The sequence below is a fragment of the Callionymus lyra genome, chromosome 15 (genome assembly GCF_982586985.1).
Source record: "Callionymus lyra chromosome 15, fCalLyr1.hap1.1, whole genome shotgun sequence".
Taxonomy (NCBI): Eukaryota; Metazoa; Chordata; class Actinopteri; order Syngnathiformes; family Callionymidae; genus Callionymus; species Callionymus lyra.
This window is the reverse complement of record NC_141832.1, coordinates 24,099,745-24,120,819: the sequence shown is the minus strand read 5'-3', so window position 1 is coordinate 24,120,819 and position 21,075 is coordinate 24,099,745. Positions and strand designations below refer to the sequence as shown.

The following is a 21,075-nucleotide window of genomic DNA, read 5'->3' as shown; positions in this document are numbered from 1 at the left end:
CCGCCAAGTCTTTTTATGTGGCCTGCCAGATGGCTGGCTCCAAATGAAAGTAGATGAATGAACATGAATAATGTTAGAGTAAAGAATTTAATGAGATAATTGCTATAGTTCAAGCCTTCAAAATGAAAATACAACATCATATAAAATGTATTCTTCTTGTTTGGTAAATACATTTCCATCTGCCCGCTACCCTACAATATTGGCCCCTCAAGAATGAGTTTGACACCCATGCTCTAAATCCACATTTTGTTGTTGTAAAGTGATGTTGCTGGTGTTCCCACCATCCTCCAGAGCCACTCCAGTCCGGGCCGACGCTCCCCTCTCCCGCCCCGGGGCTCCTGCAGCTCCTGGGGCAGCCGGCGCTCCAGCTGGAACAGCCTGGGACGAGCTCAGAGCCTAAAGAGACGAGACACGAGTGGCGAGAGGGAGAGTTTGCTATCCGGGGAAGGCGGCGAGGAAGAGGAGGGCGGGGAGGAGAACGGAGAGGGATACAACCGTCTACGACCTGCGACCCTGGAGCTGCTGCAGGCGTCCACTCTCTGCCCGGCTATAGTAGCAGAGTACGGCGACTGCAATGGCCGTAGTCTGACTTATGAGCCGGAGCTGACGACCGACAGCAAGGACGACTTGTCACCAGAAGACGACCTGGATGATGATGTAAGTTGTCGTGACTTGTCAGCGCTTGAGAGACGTGCAGACAACAGATTTTATTTTTAGAATCATTGTTCTTCTCTTAAATATTTGAGGTAAATTTGGTAAATTGTATATTTAAAAATCACTACTCAGCATTTCTGTTTTTTCTCACACAAAGAGAATTAAGGTATAGGTTTGATAACAGAAATTAGTTAAATAAATGTGCATTAAATACAAGGGAAAAGACAATAGTCTCATTGAAGGAAGTAACATTATATATATAAAATACTTTTGATTTAAAAGAACATTTATATACTTTGTAATATGCACTATTTGAACAATTAACATTTAGCTTCATAAAAATGTCAATTCATTCTATATTCTATTATCTACTAATCCTGCCCTTCTTAGTGTTTTCCTACCTAACTTTCTCCGTCGGCTCCGAGCTGGATTAACATCGGCGTCACGCTCTAATTAATCACTCCGTGAGCTAATGGGGAACAAAACAATTGTGTATGTACATGCAGCGGGTGCACACTGGTGTATACAAGGATTCAAAAACATTCTCCCCAGACGTTCAGGGCGACCTCAGTGGATTGTTTGTTGCTTCTAAATTGAAAACAAGACTTTCTGCTGGTGCACTGATATTTTATGTAGTGAGTCCGGAAAAAGCTTGATAAATGTCATGTGTACAAATACTACTTAATATATACTTTATTGAATATTGTTTTGATTGTTTAAGCGCTTTGTGACCCTGGTCTGGAAAAGCGCTATAAGATAAAAATGACTTACTTACTTACTAAAGTAAATACACTACTTAATTTATTTCAATCTTTAGATATACCTAAAATACAAACCTGAGATGGCTTTTTATGTAGCTACTCAATATGGTGGACTTTTTTTTTATTAGTATCAAACTTGCTAGTGAGCCTGCTTTTCCATTGTTGTAAATACTTAACAAAGTAGGATTTATTTTTACACTAGTATCAATTGTTTGAATGTATTTTTATTATTTTATTAATCACTATCTTATACACAATTCTTTTTAAATGATTTGAAAGTGTGTATTAAATCAGCCAAGCTTATCGATATATATATATATATATATTGATGTACCAAGATAACTTTGGATTAGTATATTGTTTTCATGACCAAAAAAAAAAGATTTAAAAGTGTGGAATGAAAGCAACCATTCTAATAGATAGCTTGTTAGCTACTTGAGTTGTATGACTGTTTTGTTTATGTGAGAGTGAGAATACAAACCTTTAGTAACTTAAAAGATTAATATTATTTACATTTTAATTATGTTGCTAATATTTCAACTCTTTGCAGAGTTCTTTCTGCTTCTTGTTTAAAAAGGAGCTCTCCAACCTGAAGCCACGCTGGTGTAAAGAGCACGAGGACTGGAATCTCTACCTGTTCTCCCCAGAGAGTCGGTGAGCAGCACATGTTCCACTTAATGCTCGATGGTTTCTCTGCTTTTCTTTGGTCAACGAATTCATCTAAAACGTTTCCAATTTCCGTTTGTTCCTTTGTTCCAGAATCCGAAACTGGTGCCAAAGCGTGATCACTCATAAAATATTTGACCACGTGGTTTTGGTTTTCATCTTCCTCAACTGCATCACGATCGCACTGGAGCGACCAGACATAGCTGAGAAAAAAGTATCCCAAGAGGTGACATTGATCGCAGACCACAGTGTGGAAAGAAAGAAGCAATGTAACATGAGAGTGACTTAAAGTTTGTAAAAACAGGCATTTTCAAATTTAAATCAATACACGTGAATATATTTGATTTATGCAATACTGTTTGTTAATAATTCAATTTAGTTTGTCTCAGTATTTGATTATTACACTTTGCAGTTTTGACTATTGAATCAATTTAAGGGATGTATTCTCTTTTCTAACCTCCGAAAATTGGAAATTAACTTCTCCTTCTGTGTGAATGTGTCCAATTCATGTAGGAAAGACTCTTTCTTCGGATCTCCAACTATGTCTTCACCGCCATCTTTCTTGCAGAAATGGCCATTAAGGTAATATTCCTCCCCTCATGTTGAGAATGTCAAGTACAGTATGTGTTCACTCTATTTTATGTGACTCTATTTTAGGTGATAGCTCTGGGATTCTGCTTTGGGAAGCAGACTTATCTTCAGTCCAGCTGGAATGTTCTGGACGGTTTGTTAGTGTTTGTGTCCATGGTGGACATTTTGGTTAGTCTTAACACGAACGTTAACAAGGGGAACAATAACAGGGGGATCTTCGGAATTCTCAGAGTTCTACGTCTGCTGCGAACATTACGCCCACTGAGGTTTGCTTCTTTTATTTTACTCAAACACGCTCTCAGGGATCACATTTGTTCAATGACATGTGCGTGTTCTAGAGTGATCAGCAGAGCGCCGGGACTTAAACTGGTCGTGGAAACTCTCATCACCTCCTTGAGACCCATTGGGAACATCGTCCTGATCTGCTGCGCCTTCTTCATCGTCTTTGGAATTCTGGGGGTTCAGGTAGTTTTAATATAAGTTCTGAAAATGTATGCTGATCTAAAGATGATAATGTAACTTAAAGCACGGCTTTATCTTCTTTTTAACAAGAAGCTATTATGTGCAGCTGTATAAATTATTTGACAAATAAATTACATTCAATCACAAGAAAAACATTTTATTTCCTCATACTTGTTTAGTCTGTAAAAACAACATCAGGTATTGTAATTCATGATTCCCAGGGCCACTTTAGTCAGCACCTGCTCAGGTATAGTCTAACATCCCCCGGCCGGTGTAGTAATATGCACCGAGAGAGTCTGGAGCGTTGCCTAAATCCCTTTAGTCAGCACTTCTGACACTGAAGCAGCTGTACATATTCTCAGTGAAATCAGGAGCGACGTCAATCCTCTTGCAGTTTGTGATGATTAGCTATGAGCTTTTTATTCATTATGTAATTAATCGATTTATTATTATTTTATTACATGATATGTATTAATGTTTCAGATTTTTTACATCTTATTTTGTAATAAATTCATCTCACCAATATGGGACGAATAAAGAAGTTCCGTATCTTGTACAATACTGATCAAATGTGACACTAATTCTGTTACTGTATTTAATTTAATTTAATTTGGACATCATTTATATTTTCATAACAAAATATGGATCAAATATATGCAGTAATCAACATTGAAAAAAGTGCTAGCTAATTGTGACATTGAATTTTCACTTTGGCTCGCTGATATGATATTTGGACAATTTCATCCGGATTTTCTTTCACTGCGTCTTTTATTTTATTTTATACGTGAGTACTCATGTACATTCAATGTGTCGTATCATGATTACCTGTAAGTTGGTAGTTTCTTAATAACCTTTTGGTTCATTAATCAATACAGCAATAGCTTAAAGTACCAAAACCATATTCAGTTTCACTTTTGAGCCATGAACCGGGAATAAAAATGCTCCCCAAATACACTCTTATATCCCTGGCACTAACAGTTGGATGATGAAGAGTCACGAGCATTGGTGGAATCCAGATAGTGTGTAATAGAGAGCCAAACTGCAAGACTTAATCTTTCTCTCTCTCCCTCTCTCTCCCACTCTTTAGCTCTTCAAAGGGAAATTCTACCACTGCCAGGGCCTGGACATGACAAATATACACAACAAGTCGGACTGTCTGCTGGCCAAGTACCACTGGATCAGACGGAAGTACAACTTTGACAACCTGATTCAGGTAAGACATCCAAAAACGTTGTTACATGAAGAGTTCATTAATAAAGTTATCCGAAAAACTTTGTCTCTGTACTACCATGTAACCTAAGCTCAAAGGCTCTTCAAAATCTCAAATATTCACACCTTGTTGTGTTTCTTTGTTTGTATTAAACCTGGAGATACATCACTGATGCTAGCAACTTATGTCTGTAATTGGTTATGTCCAATTTTCTCAACCTTTTTCACCCCTCAAGAAAGGGCGACTATTATTTATTAGATTTTTTATTTATTATGGCCACTTTAATTCCCTGCCACGGTCCAACATACACAATCTATGGATGATTATTAATTGCTCTTGGGTGTGAGTGTGTTTTTAAATGTTATGCCTTCCTAATCTGTCCTCGGCTCTCCCTGTAAGTAGCTTGGACAGCTCTTTAGAGGATTCATGAATGGCTTAAGGAAGATGGAAAAGAGAGATTTGTCTCAGGTCACATGCTTACCTGCGGTTATAGTATATTTTCAGGGGTGACACTGACTTTAAAGCAGGGATCAAGTTGAGAAGTAAAATGGAAGCCAACATTTGTTTGGACAAAAAACATCTGAATTAATCACATTTTTTGTTTGTTGTCACTCCTACTTTAAATGGTTGTTTTTTTGCCTCCTGTTCACTGTTAGCAAAATTATCTCCAGGTGCTCAATCTTTATTCTGGAAAAGCAGGACTCATGTGAGTCCAAGCAAGTTCTGTTCTGCCAGATGAGTTTAGTTGATATATTAATGAGTTCTGAAGCTGCGTAAACACAGGCTACGACACATGAGCTGCCAAAGGGTGCAGAGGTGAGATAGATGATACATACTGTGTTGATGATGCGCTTGGAAAAAGAATTGAGCTATTCTCCCGAGAGGGGTTTTTAAAGGTTAATTGTTGCTGCGCCGATGAATCCTAGAGGTCATACCATTAACCCTGCTGTGTTCTCGCTCAGGCGCTGATGTCGTTGTTCGTGCTGTCCTGTAAAGACGGCTGGGTCAACATCATGTATGATGGTCTGGATGCAGTCGGAGTGGATCAGCAGGTAATGTATCAAAGACATCAAATCCCTTTTAGAGTCTGTCTGTGATGAAGTAGTTATCATAGATGTGGTAAATTCGGCTCGGAACAAAAACAGCTGTATTTTTCAATTACTTTATTTGGTTTAGTGATATAAAATCTAACATGTCATATATTTTTTATATATTGACCTAAATTTAAGTGTATATTGGAGTGTTAATGAGCAACAGACGTAGAGAACTATATTCCGATAAATAAAAATACCCTGAAATTATACTAAAAAGTAACATTTAAATATAATTTTGAATTTCATGAGCAGTCACTATTAGTTGTATTATATTTCATGTTAGAAGTTATATTAGAAGTTTAAAAGGTACTATCATGGTACTCAAGTGAAGACTAAAAGTGTTTTATAATCATAATCTAATTAATTTAATTATAATGAAAATAATAATAATAATAATAATAATAATAATAATAATAATAATAATAATAATAGTGAAGAAAAAAGAAAGAAAAGGCAAAAGAGTTACTATTTAATCTGAAAAAAAATGTAGCTTTAATAGTGGAAAATTTAATAAAAAACAAACATTTAAAGTAATTGTGGACAAAGTCAACATGGCGAATTTTGTTTGAGATAATACAAATTTTATTTCAAATTAAGATGAATGTCATGTAACTTGCAAATTGCACATGTAATTGTCATTGATTCTTCCAGGCAGAAGTACAGTTTGAATGTAGCTTGAGAAACGACAGAAAGTATAACTTAAACAGTGAAGCAGCAGGTTCAGTTTCTCCTCTCTAGTTAAAAAAAAAGTGAAATATTCCTCTTTCATTACAGTCGGAGCTCCCAAACCATTTCAAGACCAAAGGATCACTATTCCTTCTGTGAAATCTTCTGTAGAAATCCTGTGATCTGAATAATGTGAAATATTAAATTCGCTCTTCCCTGAAGGCAACTTTTTAAACTACTGTTGTATCTGCTGAGTCAGCAGTTTGTGATGTTCACTGGTTCTGATTGCAGCCCATCAGAAACCACAACCCGTGGATGCTGCTTTACTTCATCTCCTTCCTGCTCATCGTCAGCTTCTTCGTCCTCAACATGTTCGTGGGCGTGGTGGTGGAGAACTTTCACAAGTGCCGGCAGGACCAGGAGGAGGAGGAGGCTCGCTTACGGGAGGAGAAGAGGCTGAAGTTGATAGAGAAAAAGCGCAGGAGTAAGGAGAATGGAGGGGCTGGTCGGTAGTCTATTTTTCTGAGCACTGCCTGCTTACAGAGCCTGAGAAAGTGCGAAAGAATGACAAGAATCAAGGGAAATGTTACGGGTCCTCAGACGAGACAATAGAGAACGATGGAGGGAATGGCGAGCTCACACCGACAGTGATTGATCACTGACAGCAGGCGTGGGCTCCTCCATTCTGACGCATGTAACCGCATGTTTGCAGCCCGCCCCCCCGACTATCCCCCTTCTTCAAGCATGCAAACTTTGGACAACCATCATCACCATCACAAACTTACAGCACATCTGAACTATAATCCTCACACCTTTTTTCTCCTCCTAACCCAGCAAACGTTCCTTCTGTGCTGTGCATGAGCAGCTTTAAATTTCAAGCATTAAAGTCCAACAACAGTGACCAACACGCTTTGGCTGGCAGACTAAGAAACATAGCAGATGCTGTCACTGCTGCACCTGCACTGTGGGCTTCATGCTTCTCTAAGCATTTGACTTAATAATGACCTCACGTGTGAGCAGCGCATGCCTCAGGCCGCTCAACCGCTTCGATTTGAAAAGCAAAATGACACCCGAGATATTGAAGATGGCGTCCTCTTAACTGACGAGACTGGAGCAGCAGTTAGGAGTTGAAACGTAATTGCAGAAGAGAGTTGTAGTTTGTGTGTTTAAAAACTGCAAGTATTGAAGTATTTTGTAGGTTGTAAAATAATCACTTTAGGTCAAAATAACATTCTTTTCGATACGACCCCACCCCTTGTTGTTAACATGTTGCTGCTAGCTTTTTGCTGGTATAAAAAATACTCTTCATAAACCTGAATTAATTTTAATATCAATGATTTATTATTACATTCAAACATAAACTTTATTTATGCAACTACAAAAGTAGGCATTTAAAGCAACATGTTAACCCTCTCAGGGTCAAGGTGACCAAGAGGCCTGTAAACCAATGTTTTTGTGGCATCCATGGTGTTGTCTCCGGTTCAAGGTTAACGACCTCCCTGGCTTCCATAAATACATATGCAGTGGTGTAGGCCATTCACAAGCACAAGGGATACCTCAAACGCATTTGTTTTCGGGCCAACGGGTCATCTTGATGCAATGTCCTCATTAACTTTGACCCAAAATAGTTGTTTATAGATTCCATCCTTAGATGCCAATTTAGTGATTTTAATAAAGGTTGTTTCCTAATGCATTGTTGTTGAACATGAACATTTAAGAGCATTTACATTCCAGGCATGTCAGCATGTTGCCTGCTTTAACATGCTTAAACACTCCAATCAGTAATATTAACTTTTGATGACTAACTCCAATAGTACTAGTTACTTTGATACAGGATGCACTTTTTACACTATTTAGAGTCAAATGAGGATTCATTTTCATACATTATAGTTAAGCATCATGTGTTGATGAATAACACACATGGTGTGAGTCGATGAATAGATAGATGTGGGTCGTCTCACTCTTTGTTGCAATTGCTGTGTCTTCATTTCAGAGGCCAAGCAGAGGCCGTACTACGCCGACTACTCTCCCCTGCGACTTACCATCCACACACTGTGTACCAGTCACTACCTGGACCTCTTCATCACCTTCATCATCTGCATCAATGTCTTCACGATGAGCATAGAGCACTACAAGCAGCCTCCGGTAAGATAAAAGCTTTCACATACTCCAGAGAGAGAACATCGAATGCTTCTTTCCACTGACCTATTTTCACAACCAGTGAATTTTGTTTTGAAATATTAGCAACAAAAATGCGTTGAATAACTGCAGTGGTGTGATTTTAGATTCATCAATTACACCGCCTTTAAAATGTAATATCTATGTACAGTATATTGATACAGCTTTTGTTTGTATTTCCAGTATTTAGAGGAAGTCCTGAAATACTGCAACTACGTGTTCACGTGCATCTTTGTCGTCGAAGCTCTGCTCAAACTGGTGGCGTTCGGGATTCACCGCTTCTTCAAAGACAGGTGACATTTTTTATAATCAATATTTAAACAATGTTCAGGGTGTGGAATTCAATTTCCTTTATTTCAATGGAGTCCATTATAACGTATTAATGGCTTCACTCCTCAGCCAATTACGTAATTACGCCCTGCTTTGTTTATAAAACAAGTCCCTTGGAGGTGAAGACATCGGGGATTGATTACCCTGCGTGATAAACCTTGATGCTTGACCAATCACAGCATAGTGTGAGTGGTTATGGTAAACAAGATTTAATCTCTAGTAAAACACATTGTTTTCAGTGGGCAGGGCTTGAAACCAATTCTTAATGTCTATATTGTAAATTAAAAGAGGGTTTTGTACAAACAGACACATACTGATGAGTAAAATAGAGAGACACTTAGATCAACACATTAGTTACCCTTTAAGGTCCAAGATATTTTAGCTAAAATAAACAACATCCTGTTTTAACATCATCACGTTTACAAGACTTAAAAAAGGAAAGCACTTCCTGCGTTCAACAATACTTTATTTGTGTTGTGTTTATTGTTCAGGTGGAACCAGCTGGACATCGCCATCGTGGCGTTGTCAATCGTGGGCATCACACTGGAGGAGCTGAAGATGAACAAAGCACTTCCGATCAATCCGACCATCATTAGAATCATGCGGGTGCTCAGGATAGCGCGAGGTAAGCACAGGCCTGGAGCGCAGGAGCAGCACACACATGTCAATATTTCCCATTTGTCTCTGCAGTGCTTAAACTTCTGAAAATGGCCACTGGGATGAGAGCCCTGCTGGACACCGTCATGCAGGCGTTGCCACAGGTAAACACTGTCCGTCAATTGCAGCGTCGATCTCAAATTAAAAAACAAAGAAATATCAATATAATTCTTGTTTGCTGATTCAACTAAACCAGATTTCTGATTCCAGGTTGGAAACCTCGGGCTTCTCTTCATGCTGCTCTTCTTCATCTACGCAGCGTTGGGGGTCGAACTTTTCGGCAGACTCTGTGAGTCCCCTTCTCTCTTTTTATGACTTATTCATTGAGATTCAGATCTGCAGTGTTTGTGGATTCTACCTGATGCAAATCAATATAATATTAAAAAAGACACTCGGTCTGATCTTATTATTTATCCGTTCACATTTCAGGGAGCCATGGAGCTTATCTCCTCAGTTCATCAAATGATTTTCATTTTCCTCTGTGTTATATTTGTTTTTGTTGCTCTGCTGACAAAGACATTTAAATGTATTCTCCCTCGAGTTCTTCTATCCGCAACAGAGTCATCGACAGCAACACGTAATCACTTTTAAATTCAATTATGAATGGATGGATTGTTCGATTGTTTATTTTGAACTGTTTTTTGATGTTCCTTATCTTCAGTTTAAAAATGAAGAACCAGGTTCTAATCTATTTTTGTCATTGTTATCCTGGAACCGCTCAAATATTAGGGTGTTTATGTCCATTCAAAGTTTTCTTTTTATTTATTTTTTTCTCACAGAATACACATCAAATATACTTAAATATATTATAATATATAATATAATATATAATATAAATTCACTTAAATATTCTCTAGTACAGTGGTCTGTATGTTTTAGAGACTCATAAAAGCAGGAAGAAGAACCAGAGATGAAGTTAACACTGAACCCATGTACCTCAACTTCTGGGGAAAATAAATCTTAATTTAACACAGGTGTCCATGAGGACTGAAAAAAATTAATAAACCCCAGAATGAGTGAGGAAGTTGGACTGTTGTAGCCACTGACAAGGCACCAGGCACCATCCACGCACAGACACATAATGGTGTAAAAATCTCTCTCATAATGAACAAAAAAACATGATTATAAAAATATATGAATGAATATCTGTTAACATATACATCAAAACTACTAGCTCTAAATATATTATGTCATTAGAATGTGAGAAGGGATATAAATAAAGTTAGTGATCAGTGAAGTCTTTCCACCCACGGTTTTCTGCCTCTATGACTCATGTCTGCGGCAGTTTGGGGGAAAACATTCTGAGCGTTTGTACCCACAGTCGCTCTATTTTAACTGCCGTGTCGTTATTTCACCCAGAAATGTTGTTTATGTCTATTCGGGGAGTTGTGTTTATTCACGGTTTCTGTTGATTAGAGATGAAGTCTTCTTTGTGAAGAACAAGCTCCAGAGGCTACTCCTGTCAAATTGACCCTCGGCGCGATAGAGATTTTCCTCTGAACGACAGCTTCGCCTGTTGTCACGTCCGCGGGGACTGGCTGCTCGACAGCTCTTCTGTTTGTGTGTTCTGTCGACTCCGCTCGAGGACAAACGCCTCCAACCTCCCTGACGAACTTTAGTCACTGTGCTGGGTAATCACCATTCCTCACACTCTGTTTCCTCCTAGTATGCGATAAAGATAATCCGTGTGAAGGGCTCAGTACTCACGCCACTTTTGAGAACTTCGGAATGGCCTTCCTCACACTCTTCCGCGTGTCCACTGGAGACAACTGGAATGGAATTATGAAGGTATGGATCTGGTTCACCTCCTGTAATGTTTCTGAACAAAACTGTTTCCCACGATTACAATCATCTTAAAAGGGAAAGTAATGATGTTGATTTAAGTGTGTCTTAAATAGATCTTAGACTCTTTTGTACTCGTCAGTATGTGTCTGTTTGTACAAAACTCTCTTTTCATTTAAATATTTACATTACAAAATGTGCTTAAACCCCGCCCACTGTTTTTTCTTGAGCTAAAATCCAACCAGTCTTCACCTCCAAGGGACTTGTTGTACAAACAAAGTGGGTGTGATTACAGCTGGCTGGAACGAGAATGAAATTCATTATTGCATGAAAATGGACTCCACTCTCCTAACATTTAGTTTGCTGAGATTTCAGCGGGGGAGAACGTTATAAAGTAATAACTTGGTCATGATGAGAGACTCACTGTATCTTTCAGAGGAAGACTTGGACATTTGAAACGTGTCAGTGAGTCTGGACAGTTGGTTTTTCACATTAGTTGACCTTTAATATAATCTAAACAATAAGTGAACGTCATTTGTCAACATTATGAGGTTATTGGCTATAACGTGCCCCTTTTTTTGTTAATCATCCTCCCTTTTTTCTCAACATTCTTCATCTCTCCTCTCCACTATCTGACATTTCCAAATGTGTCTCCACGTCAGCCGCCCCACGTTAAAACAACCACGGTTCAAATCGATAATGAGCATATTTCACTGATAGATTAAAAAAGTGGATTTATTGTAAGCATGTTTTAGTGATTCAAGTAGGATTTTAGCAAATTGAACCGAGCCACTGGAGAGTCATTAAATCACCCATTTGTATATTGGCTTGGAGTAGCTCCGGCCACCCCCCCGCTCAGGGTAAGTGGTTGAAAGACTGAATTAGTTGAGAGTAAAATTGATTCTTGGCAGATTATTTGAGACAAAAGTGTTGTCTAAAATTATCAAGAGGCATGTGCGAAACTTTATTTATGTTATTTAAACACAAAAGTGAAATAAAGAGTTGTTTTTTTTAAGTATCTGAATTTGTGGATCATTTGGAAGTGATTCTCAATGTACAGGGCCAAAGAATCACTTCCCTTTATTGTTGTCTGTTTCCTCAGGACACGTTAAGAGAGTGCACTGACCCCGAGCGCTGCCTCAGCTACCTGCCCTTGGTGTCCCCCATGTACTTTGTCACCTTTGTGCTCATGGCCCAGTTCGTGCTGGTCAACGTGGTGGTGGCTGTGCTCATGAAACATCTGGAGGAGAGCAACAAGGTACTACTCAACTTATCGCCTCGTCACATAATAAATAGTGCATCTCTACCTTAGAAGACCTCGTGTTTCCTCCCAAAGTAAGTAAGTAATTTTTTATTTGTATAGCGCTTTTCTAGACCAGGGTCACAAAGCGCTTAAACAATCAAAACAATATTCAATAAAGTATATACTTTAAAGGTCAAGATAAAACTGATAACAGAACAGGAGTTCCAGAAAATCAAGGAAAAGCCTGAACAAATAGAAATGTCTTAAGATGTTTCTTGAAGGAGTCAGTAGACTCCATCAAGGACAAAGAGAGAGGAAGATCGTTCCAAAGCTTAGGAGCAACAGCCTGAAAAGATTTCTCTCCTCTGGTCCTGAACCGTGTGCGAGGAACCATCAGTAGATTCTGATCCACAGACCTCAGAGCCCGAGCTGGGGTGTAAGGCTGGATCAGATCAGTGATGTAAGGAGGAGCCTGACCATGAATAGCTCTGAAAGTAAGAACCAGAATTTTAAAGTTGATCCTGAAAGAAACTGGAAGCCAGTGAAGAGTTTTAAGGATCGGAGAAATGTAAGTTCTTCTACTTGAGCGGGTTAGAATTCTCGCTGCAGAGTTCTGAATCAACTGCAGTCGAGACAGATCCTTCTTGTTAAGACATGAAAACAAACATTTACAATAGTCCAGACGAGAAGACACAAACGCATGGATTACAAGCTCCAGATCATGTTCCGACAACATTTTCCTAAGTTTAGAGATTTTTCTCAGTTGAAGGAAACAGTTTCTGGTCAGTTTTCTGCAGTGTTGAACAAGGGACAAAGGTGAAATTGTATGTCTCGGATCATTCTGGTGAAGGTCTGAACTCGTAATATTCGATGATGTATTGCAACAATCAATGATACAGTCATATATAGATACTTTTATTGTAATAGCATGTGTTGTATCACAGTAAACATCTGTTCCTAAATGTGTCCCCATTCAAGGAGGCCAAAGAGGACGCAGAGATGGATGCTGAGATCGCCATGGAAATGGCTCTGGAACGCCAACGCAAACTTAGCACAACCTCAAACAACAGCTCAGGAGACGGTACTTTTGTCGGCCCGTGCCCCAACTCGCCGGGAGAGGTACTTTCTCAACAGCAACACGGCGCGGTCGAGCCGGGCGCTGAATCTCTGTGGTCTCTGGCTCCCCCTGCAGGACGAAGAGGAGCACTACGAGGACCGGGATCCACAGTCGCCGCTCAGGATGTCAGTGTCTCGAATGCACTCGCTGCCCAATGACAGCTACATGTTCAGACCCGTGCGGCCCGCCAGCGCCCCCTCGCCTTTGGAAGAGGTGGATACACGTCACCCAGATAGGAATTCTGGTGGGTTTTCATTCATCTGATTTCTCTCACTTACCATATGAAGATGAGATTTAAGTTATTGTTGGGCAACACACAACTCACCATCTACTTTCTCTGAACATCAGCGAAGTTGCCTAAACTGACCAAACTGTTTTATCTGCAGTCAAATTCTAGTGTTGGGACGGGCTGTGGACAGAGCCAGCTCTGTCCAAAGGTACTGACTGCAGCGGATGAACCTGGGAGCATCACTCGGGCTCATCTGCTCAGCTCCTGAATGATCCGCTCTCTTACCTCAATTCATCGCCAAGCTGCAAAGTCAAAAAGAAAAAAGTTGATAAAGAGAGAGATAAATGCTTCCTGGTGCATATTGACTTCACAGCTTGGACTGAAAATATGACTTTTTATTTCTGATGATGCTGAAGTTATCGTGACTTTGCTTTCAAACGATATTCTTTTTTTTAATGATTAGTTTTCAGCTGCGATTTTCTTAATACTGAGAGTTTGAGCTGTTCAGATCCTTGCTACACATGTTCTGCTTTTATTACATGATATATGTACCTTTTAAACAAGATGATGAACAATTTAAAGTTTCGTGATCAGGTTTTTATGAAACTCCTATTAAAAATCATTATTTCAAACATTTTTTATCCGCATGGATTAAAATTAATGTTTTTTTTTCAAATATTTATTATGAGTTAATATATATTTGAGAGAAATTATTCATAATTCAACTACACAATTTATATATAACTTCAATAAGTGAAACGGTTTCTCTCGATACACCTTGTTCTTCGTCCTTATATATTTTAAGTGTAACCAGGATCTGAAGACCTTTCTATTAATGCTGGCTGTAAAACAGATGCACCAATTTAAACCCATTCTCTTAGATGACTTCCTGGTTGGATGAGCCACATTACAACTTTAAATCTATGGACTGTATCCATCCAGCCATTCAACCATCATTCATCCATCCATCTAACCATCGTTCTATCCATTCAACCATCATCAATCCATTTAACCATCCATCCATCCGTCCATTCAACCAGCATCCATCATACTATTTATCCATCCATTCAACCATCATCAATCTATCCATCCATCCATCCATCCATTCAACCACCGTCCATCAATCCATTTTACCATCCATCCATTATACCGTTCATCTAGTCATCTAAATCCTTCCGTCTAACCTTTAACCATCATCAAACCATCATCTATCTATTTAATCATCATCCATCCATCTAATCTTTAACCATCATCAAACCATCATCCTTCAATCCATTTTACCATCCATCCATTATACCGTTCATCTAGTCATCTAAATACTTCCGTCTAACCTTTTACCATCATCAAACCATCATCTATCCATTTAACCATCATCCATCCATCTAACCTTTAACCATCATCAAACCATCATCTATCTATTTAATCATCATCCATCCATCTAACCTTTAACCATCATCAAACCATCATCCTTCAATCCATTTTACCATCCATCCATTATACCGTTCATCTAGTCATCTAAATCCTTCCGTCTAGCCTTTTACCATCATCAAACCATCATCTATCCATTTAACCATCATCCATCCATCTAACCTTTAACCATCATCAAACCATCATCCATCCATCCATTTAACCATCATTCATCCATCTAACCTTTAACCATCATCAAACCATCATCCATCCATTTAACCATCATCCATCCATCTAACCTTTAACCATCATCAAACCATCATCCATCCATTTAACCATCATCCATCCATCTCACCTTAAATCATCATCAAACCATCATCCATCCATCCATTTAACCATCATCCATCCATCTAACCTTTAACCATCATCCATCCATTTAACCATCATCCAACCATCTATCCTCTAACCATCATCAAACCATCATGCATCCCTTTAACCATCAACCATTTAACCATCTAACCATCCATCCATTCAACCATCATCCATCCACCCTTAGGATTTGAATTTGTGCATCCGAGCTGCTACTAAACGACTCGTCACAGGACACTTTATATTAATTTAAAGAGGGAACAACGTAATTGTAAAAGTGCATGTTGCTCTTAAATAAAGTGTTCTGTTAGGGACTTCTGCATAAGGACGTCTGAATATGCAAACATGCATGAGTGCTCATCTCCTCTGCATGTGTGCCGTTTGGGTTTCCAGTGTGTAACTTGACTTGTCGCTAAATCCGCAGGATCACTGACGTCGGTCAACTCCCAACCATGCGAGGGTCGCACTTTACTGCAGGTCCCTGACGTGTCCCCCAGTCACCTCCGCCAACACACTCTTAATTTACCCTGCATCGCCCCGCCCACGGCCAGCCCCTCTCCCCGGGCTCTGCGTAGACAGGTGAGGGTTTCCCCCCATGCTTCCTTCTTTGTCCAACTGCCCAACGCATCCTTCTGGGTGGAGACCATGGGAGGGGCCTGTGACTTGTGTTTGCTTTGTGTCCAGCGTTGAGATTGACTGAGTCTCTCTGTTTCAGGTGGCAGTCAAAGTGGATTCTGTGGAATCTCATAGTTGTGAGCAACAGGAGAGACCAGTCTCTACCCACCTGCCTCCCACCTCACCATTTCGCTCGCACCCACCATCTCCCCTCCCGCCTCCATCTTCGCCACAATCTCTTCCTCCATTATCTCCCTCACCTCTCCACTCTCTACTATCCTCCCCTACATCCCTTCCTCCTCAACCGTCTTCCCCTTCCATTCTGCTGCCCCCACCACCCTCGCCCCGCCTGCCACTGCGACCGGCAAGCCTTCGAAGACAGAGACAGCCCTCAGCCGTGTCCTTCTGCGACCCGGCGGACGAGGAGGTGAGCCACATAAACAACCTGGCTCAGCAAAGGAGTCATAGAAGAGGCGGAGATGAACGGGTGAAGGCGAGTCGCAGTCACTCCCTCTCGCCTTACGCCTCGCCGTATCTTCCGGGCTCCACCTCGCAGCCGCCTCCCGCTCTACAAGCATCGTCCTCCAAGAGCACCCTGAGTCTACTGGAGGCAGAGCTCCAAGAACGAAAGGGCTTAAGGGTGGAAGTCCCGAACAAGCCTTCACTCTTGTCCGCTGGTTACCCCGATGACCAGCGTCGCCACTCCATCGAGGTGTGTCTCCCGCAGGCTCCAATGACGGGCGACGACCAGCAGGGGACGCCTCAGCCTGAGAAAAGTGGGTTTCCAATGAGGGTCCAGTCATTCGGCGGAGGACACCGGAAGAAAAAGATGAGTCCCCCTTGCATCTCCATCCACCCCCCATCTGAGAAGGAGCCACCCCAGATATCACCTCCCATACTGGCTGATTCCAGCACCATGCTACGACGCAGGACGCCGTCTTATGACCTTACCCCGCACACGCCAGACGCCTTCGCCGAAGCGCTTGTCCACTTCCAACATTCGCCCACACACACACTGATGCCGTCACGGGGGGCCACGCCCACCCACGTGTACACGCCCCCACTCTCCTCTACACCAACACACCTTCCCATCAGCCCGAACATCTTCATTCAGCCTCACGCGCCTCTCGTCCCGACCGCTTTGCCTTTCCCAAGCTCTCCATCGCTCCCGCCTGTCGCCAGACACTCCGCCCACAGCGGGGAGTACATCCCGCAACCACAGTTCACCTTCAACCAACCACAGTCCAGATACATGTCGGACACTGAGGCGGCCACTTGCTCTTCCCCTTTTGACGGCAGACTGGGAGGCGGCCCTGGATTCAGCGCCAAAAATCGGCGGACTGCACAGTGACGTCCAGGTGAATCAACACGGATGTTTTTGGTGGAGAAGGATTTTTATTTTTTTATCATACTCTGGATAAACTTGTCCAATCCTGAGATGTAATTTTCCTCACGGACGCCAAACAGAACCCTGCTGGTTTGTTCGGGGACTAACAACATGCCAGGACCGAAGCCACCTAACTCTGTAGCCAAAGTTTTTTTTTTTGACACATTGTCCCCGCCCACGCAAGCCAATCAGGAAGCAGCGTCTGGCTGAAAACCGCTGACCTCATCAGGTGGCGGTTTGCGAATTGCAAGCGTGGCGGGAATTGTGGGATATGCAACTTCAGGTTTTCTACAGAAGTTCCTGCTTGACCCCCCCTTCTCTGCTCCTTGATCACATTGATCCGAGCGGAAGTGCGTGTGTATGTGTGAGTGTGTTTGATTAAGCGAGTGTGTGTTTTGTCAGATTCTTTACAAGCTTCTTGGGATATTACACTTGACGACCTATAGGGGGAGCAGTGCAGAGCTGTAGACTGTATGTTTTCTCAGTGTAAATAAAAGGAAAATACTGTATTTGGTGAGATTTAAATAGCTCTATCATATGCACATATTTTTATAGAGATCTAAAATGTTTTTGCACACAAATTTGAATTTGCTTTTTTTCCCCTCTGTTGTCCTCTTGTGAATGTAGGATTTCTTTAGAGAGCGGCGCGAGGAGGGCAGCCTCTGCTCTTGACAGAGATGGAGGAAGAGGCGGGGTGGGATTCTTATTTTTCTATTTTGGAAAAGATGAAGCAAACAGGGTTGTGTGTTTCTGTAGCTTCGTCTTAAATGTGTATATGGTGTCCGAATTTCAGCGGAGGGATGCGGGCTCAGTGATGCATGTGAACGCACAAAACAGTTTTGGCTCCCCCTAGTGGCCATCCGGCTTCATGCGGATTCAACGTTCTTTTCCCAGAATGACTTTTGAAATGACAAATTAAATACTACCAGTGTCACGAGGGTGTCTCATAAGGGTTTGCCAAAATAAAATGATACAGTGAGATTATTTTTTAGTAATACACCAATACATATGAAAGGAATCTAACACATTGTTTAATTAAAACAATAGTACGACAAGTAATTTGATTTAGTTATAATAAATACAAAACTGAAAACAATGAAGATCAGATCCAAATATGACCATGAGCTGTCTCTGTGAATGCAGAAGATCCACGTGTGAGGAAGCATCACTGAGCTCCCCTTTCTCTGCTGTTTACAACTCTTAAAACCACTAAATGTGTCTGTACATCTGAATTCAACCAAACATGTGTAGCCAGTGTGCAATAATAATGGTTATAAACGTGAAGACTATACTAACATCCACTCTATACTTCAGCAGCCCACTCTTGTTGTGCGTACAGTAGAGCGACTAGACCAGATGTTGAACTGAACTCATGTTTGACAGTTTTTTCTAGTGTTCATAATGCTGTAGGTGCAGGTTTTTTGGGGCGCGGCTGTCGGGATGTCACATGCTGTAGATTTTTTTTTTTAACCTCAGGCCCTTTAAGGTGTGTGTGTCACTTAATAAGCCATCCACTATCACTCGATGACCTCATCACGTTAGCTAATGGAAGAGGGAACTTTGTCACTTTGTTATTTCATGGATACTGTGGTGTAAAGAAGAAGCATGCTTGTGTGATATTAAGGATGATATCCCAGCATGTGTGCACAAGTAAGAAGATTTCTAGAATCATTTTGATCACCCAATTCAAATCCATTTTGTGTAAAAACGGACTAGAAAACATGCTACTTCTTTTTCTGGAACCTTATTCAACCAGTGTGATCATGTTTTTATAACGTAAATATATCTTGGCTAAATCAAATTTTAATCATTTAAATAACCTTTTTATAAATATCTTGTCATTCCACCACATAGTCATCTCAGATGTGACAGTTAATCAGTAGTAACAATAAAGAGAACGTCATGAAAAATATAATAATATATGTTTTGTTTGAATTGAATATGAATGGCATATATTTTATTACCTTTTGGATAATCCATTTTATTTCCCCTCACCTAAGAAAATAGTTTACTTAAATAATTTATGAAGAAATACATTTATAAGGAAAAACTGCTTAAGAAAATCGTTTTAAAAAGGAAAAAGAAAGTCTATAAGTAATATAAAGTAGATTCAAAAACATTTGTCCTCATATATAATACATTTTAAAAACATCACTGAATTTTACTCGATATTTAACTATACAGTATAATATGGTTATAGAAAATTAGTAACTTATGTTGACTTGCCAATTTATTTATTTATTTTTATGGAGCCGTACATAATAACCATTAATCTCTTACAGCAGCTGGTTCCAGACTTAGTATTGAACTTTGAGATATAACCTGAAATAAAAAAAACATATATCACGTTTCCATTTCCCATCGTCTTGATCAAATGTTTTCCCGAGCTAACTGTTAGCTTCAAACGGAGTTGTCCACTCTCATGACACAGAAGCACACATAGCGTTTCCAACATGGCGGCCATCGGTTGGTCTGAGGTACTTTGATACTTTTGCTCGTTCACTTCGTCCCGCCGCACGAGGAGCAATTATTTAGTCAAGCTAACCTTCAGAGCTTAGCGACTGCATTTTCGATCTCACTATTTCCATCCTGTTTTGGAGGAAGCAGTTTTAGACTATTGCATGATTTAGAGGAAAAAAAAATATGGGAACGAATCCAATGTTTTAGAGATTTTTAATATTTGCATTTTCAGCTGTTTCCATTTGTAGATTGATGGACTTGCACTGGGCTCTGATTGGCCGGTGGAGCACTGAGACCCAATTCTTTCTTGTCCAATGCAATAGCGGGTGTTTCTTGCCGTATGAGGTCAGCTCCTCTTTATACACTTTTTATTTGGGGAGGTGGTTCTGTCCGGGGTCAGAACCGTTAAGCCGAACATGACGGAAACTAATTAACTGATGTATATTTGAAGTAGGAGTAGATCAGCCCTGATGTTCTGTAAGTTGAACAACATGTGTTTTATTTCGACACTGAACCCATCAGTGAACTGTGATGAATCAGACGCCAATATCTTCAGTGTTTCGCCGCAGACGCCCCCAAAACCCCCTCCAAAGCCTTATAAGGTGGGGCGGAGGCGTTGTCTGTCCAGAGACTCCAGGTGTCTGCAATAATACGAGCCCCTTTAAGTTCCCTCGCTGAGGGAGAGGAGGGGTCGGGGGGCGGGCAACGAGGTTCCACCAGTTGCTGGACACACAATTAGACTTTGTATTGTTGCTGATAATTGTGTGCCGCCAAACCGTTGTCCTGGAGGATGTTTCCCTGTCCATTCAAAATAAAAGATTTTTTTTGTAATTATTTGTTTCTTCCCAGACTTTGACAGTTTGTTGATGTCACAAAACTTTAAATGTTTCACATTTTCTTTTTTCAGTCCATAAACCAAAATAATGTGGGGTATGGTCGTTTATATTGATATGGCATGCTTTATTTTGACACAAATAAGAATGAATCATTCAGTATAACATTTGTATTTTTGTAGTGTATTAGAACTTTCCAATTGGTATTATATAATAGTATTATTAATTATATTAAAATCAAATAAGTGTCAATTATTAATGATATGTTCTAATACATTGTTGTTTTCGACCTCCTATCAAAACTTTCATTTTTAAATATAATTATCATTACTTTAAAAAAACAATTTTGGGGCGGGATAATAGA

General features: G+C 40.3%; 1 protein-coding gene across 2 annotated transcripts in view; it reads left to right on the top strand.

Annotated features, from left to right (window-relative positions):
* cacna1ha (calcium channel, voltage-dependent, T type, alpha 1H subunit a) overlaps positions 1-20,704 on the top strand; it is an 82,044-nt gene extending 61,340 nt beyond the window's left edge. Inside the window, exons 19-38 of one of the 2 annotated variants that reach the window (XM_087809052.1) lie at positions 292-657; positions 1,966-2,069; positions 2,175-2,307; positions 2,595-2,663; positions 2,739-2,938; positions 3,011-3,137; positions 4,222-4,347; positions 5,307-5,396; positions 6,396-6,588; positions 8,098-8,249; positions 8,466-8,575; positions 9,104-9,237; positions 9,303-9,373; positions 9,480-9,558; positions 10,936-11,057; positions 12,154-12,309; positions 13,273-13,413; positions 13,487-13,655; positions 15,841-15,995; positions 16,132-20,704. In XM_087809052.1, coding sequence (XP_087665178.1) covers positions 292-657; positions 1,966-2,069; positions 2,175-2,307; positions 2,595-2,663; positions 2,739-2,938; positions 3,011-3,137; positions 4,222-4,347; positions 5,307-5,396; positions 6,396-6,588; positions 8,098-8,249; positions 8,466-8,575; positions 9,104-9,237; positions 9,303-9,373; positions 9,480-9,558; positions 10,936-11,057; positions 12,154-12,309; positions 13,273-13,413; positions 13,487-13,655; positions 15,841-15,995; positions 16,132-17,382 — 3,948 coding nt within the window. In that variant the 3' untranslated portion in view covers positions 17,383-20,704. Of the gene's footprint in view, positions 1-291; positions 658-1,965; positions 2,070-2,174; positions 2,308-2,594; positions 2,664-2,738; positions 2,939-3,010; positions 3,138-4,221; positions 4,348-5,306; positions 5,397-6,395; positions 6,610-8,097; positions 8,250-8,465; positions 8,576-9,103; positions 9,238-9,302; positions 9,374-9,479; positions 9,559-10,935; positions 11,058-12,153; positions 12,310-13,272; positions 13,414-13,486; positions 13,656-15,840; positions 15,996-16,131 lie in introns of both variants that reach the window. The other variant, XM_087809051.1, reaches the window with a different exon arrangement.
* Positions 20,705-21,075: the final 371 nt, after the last annotated feature.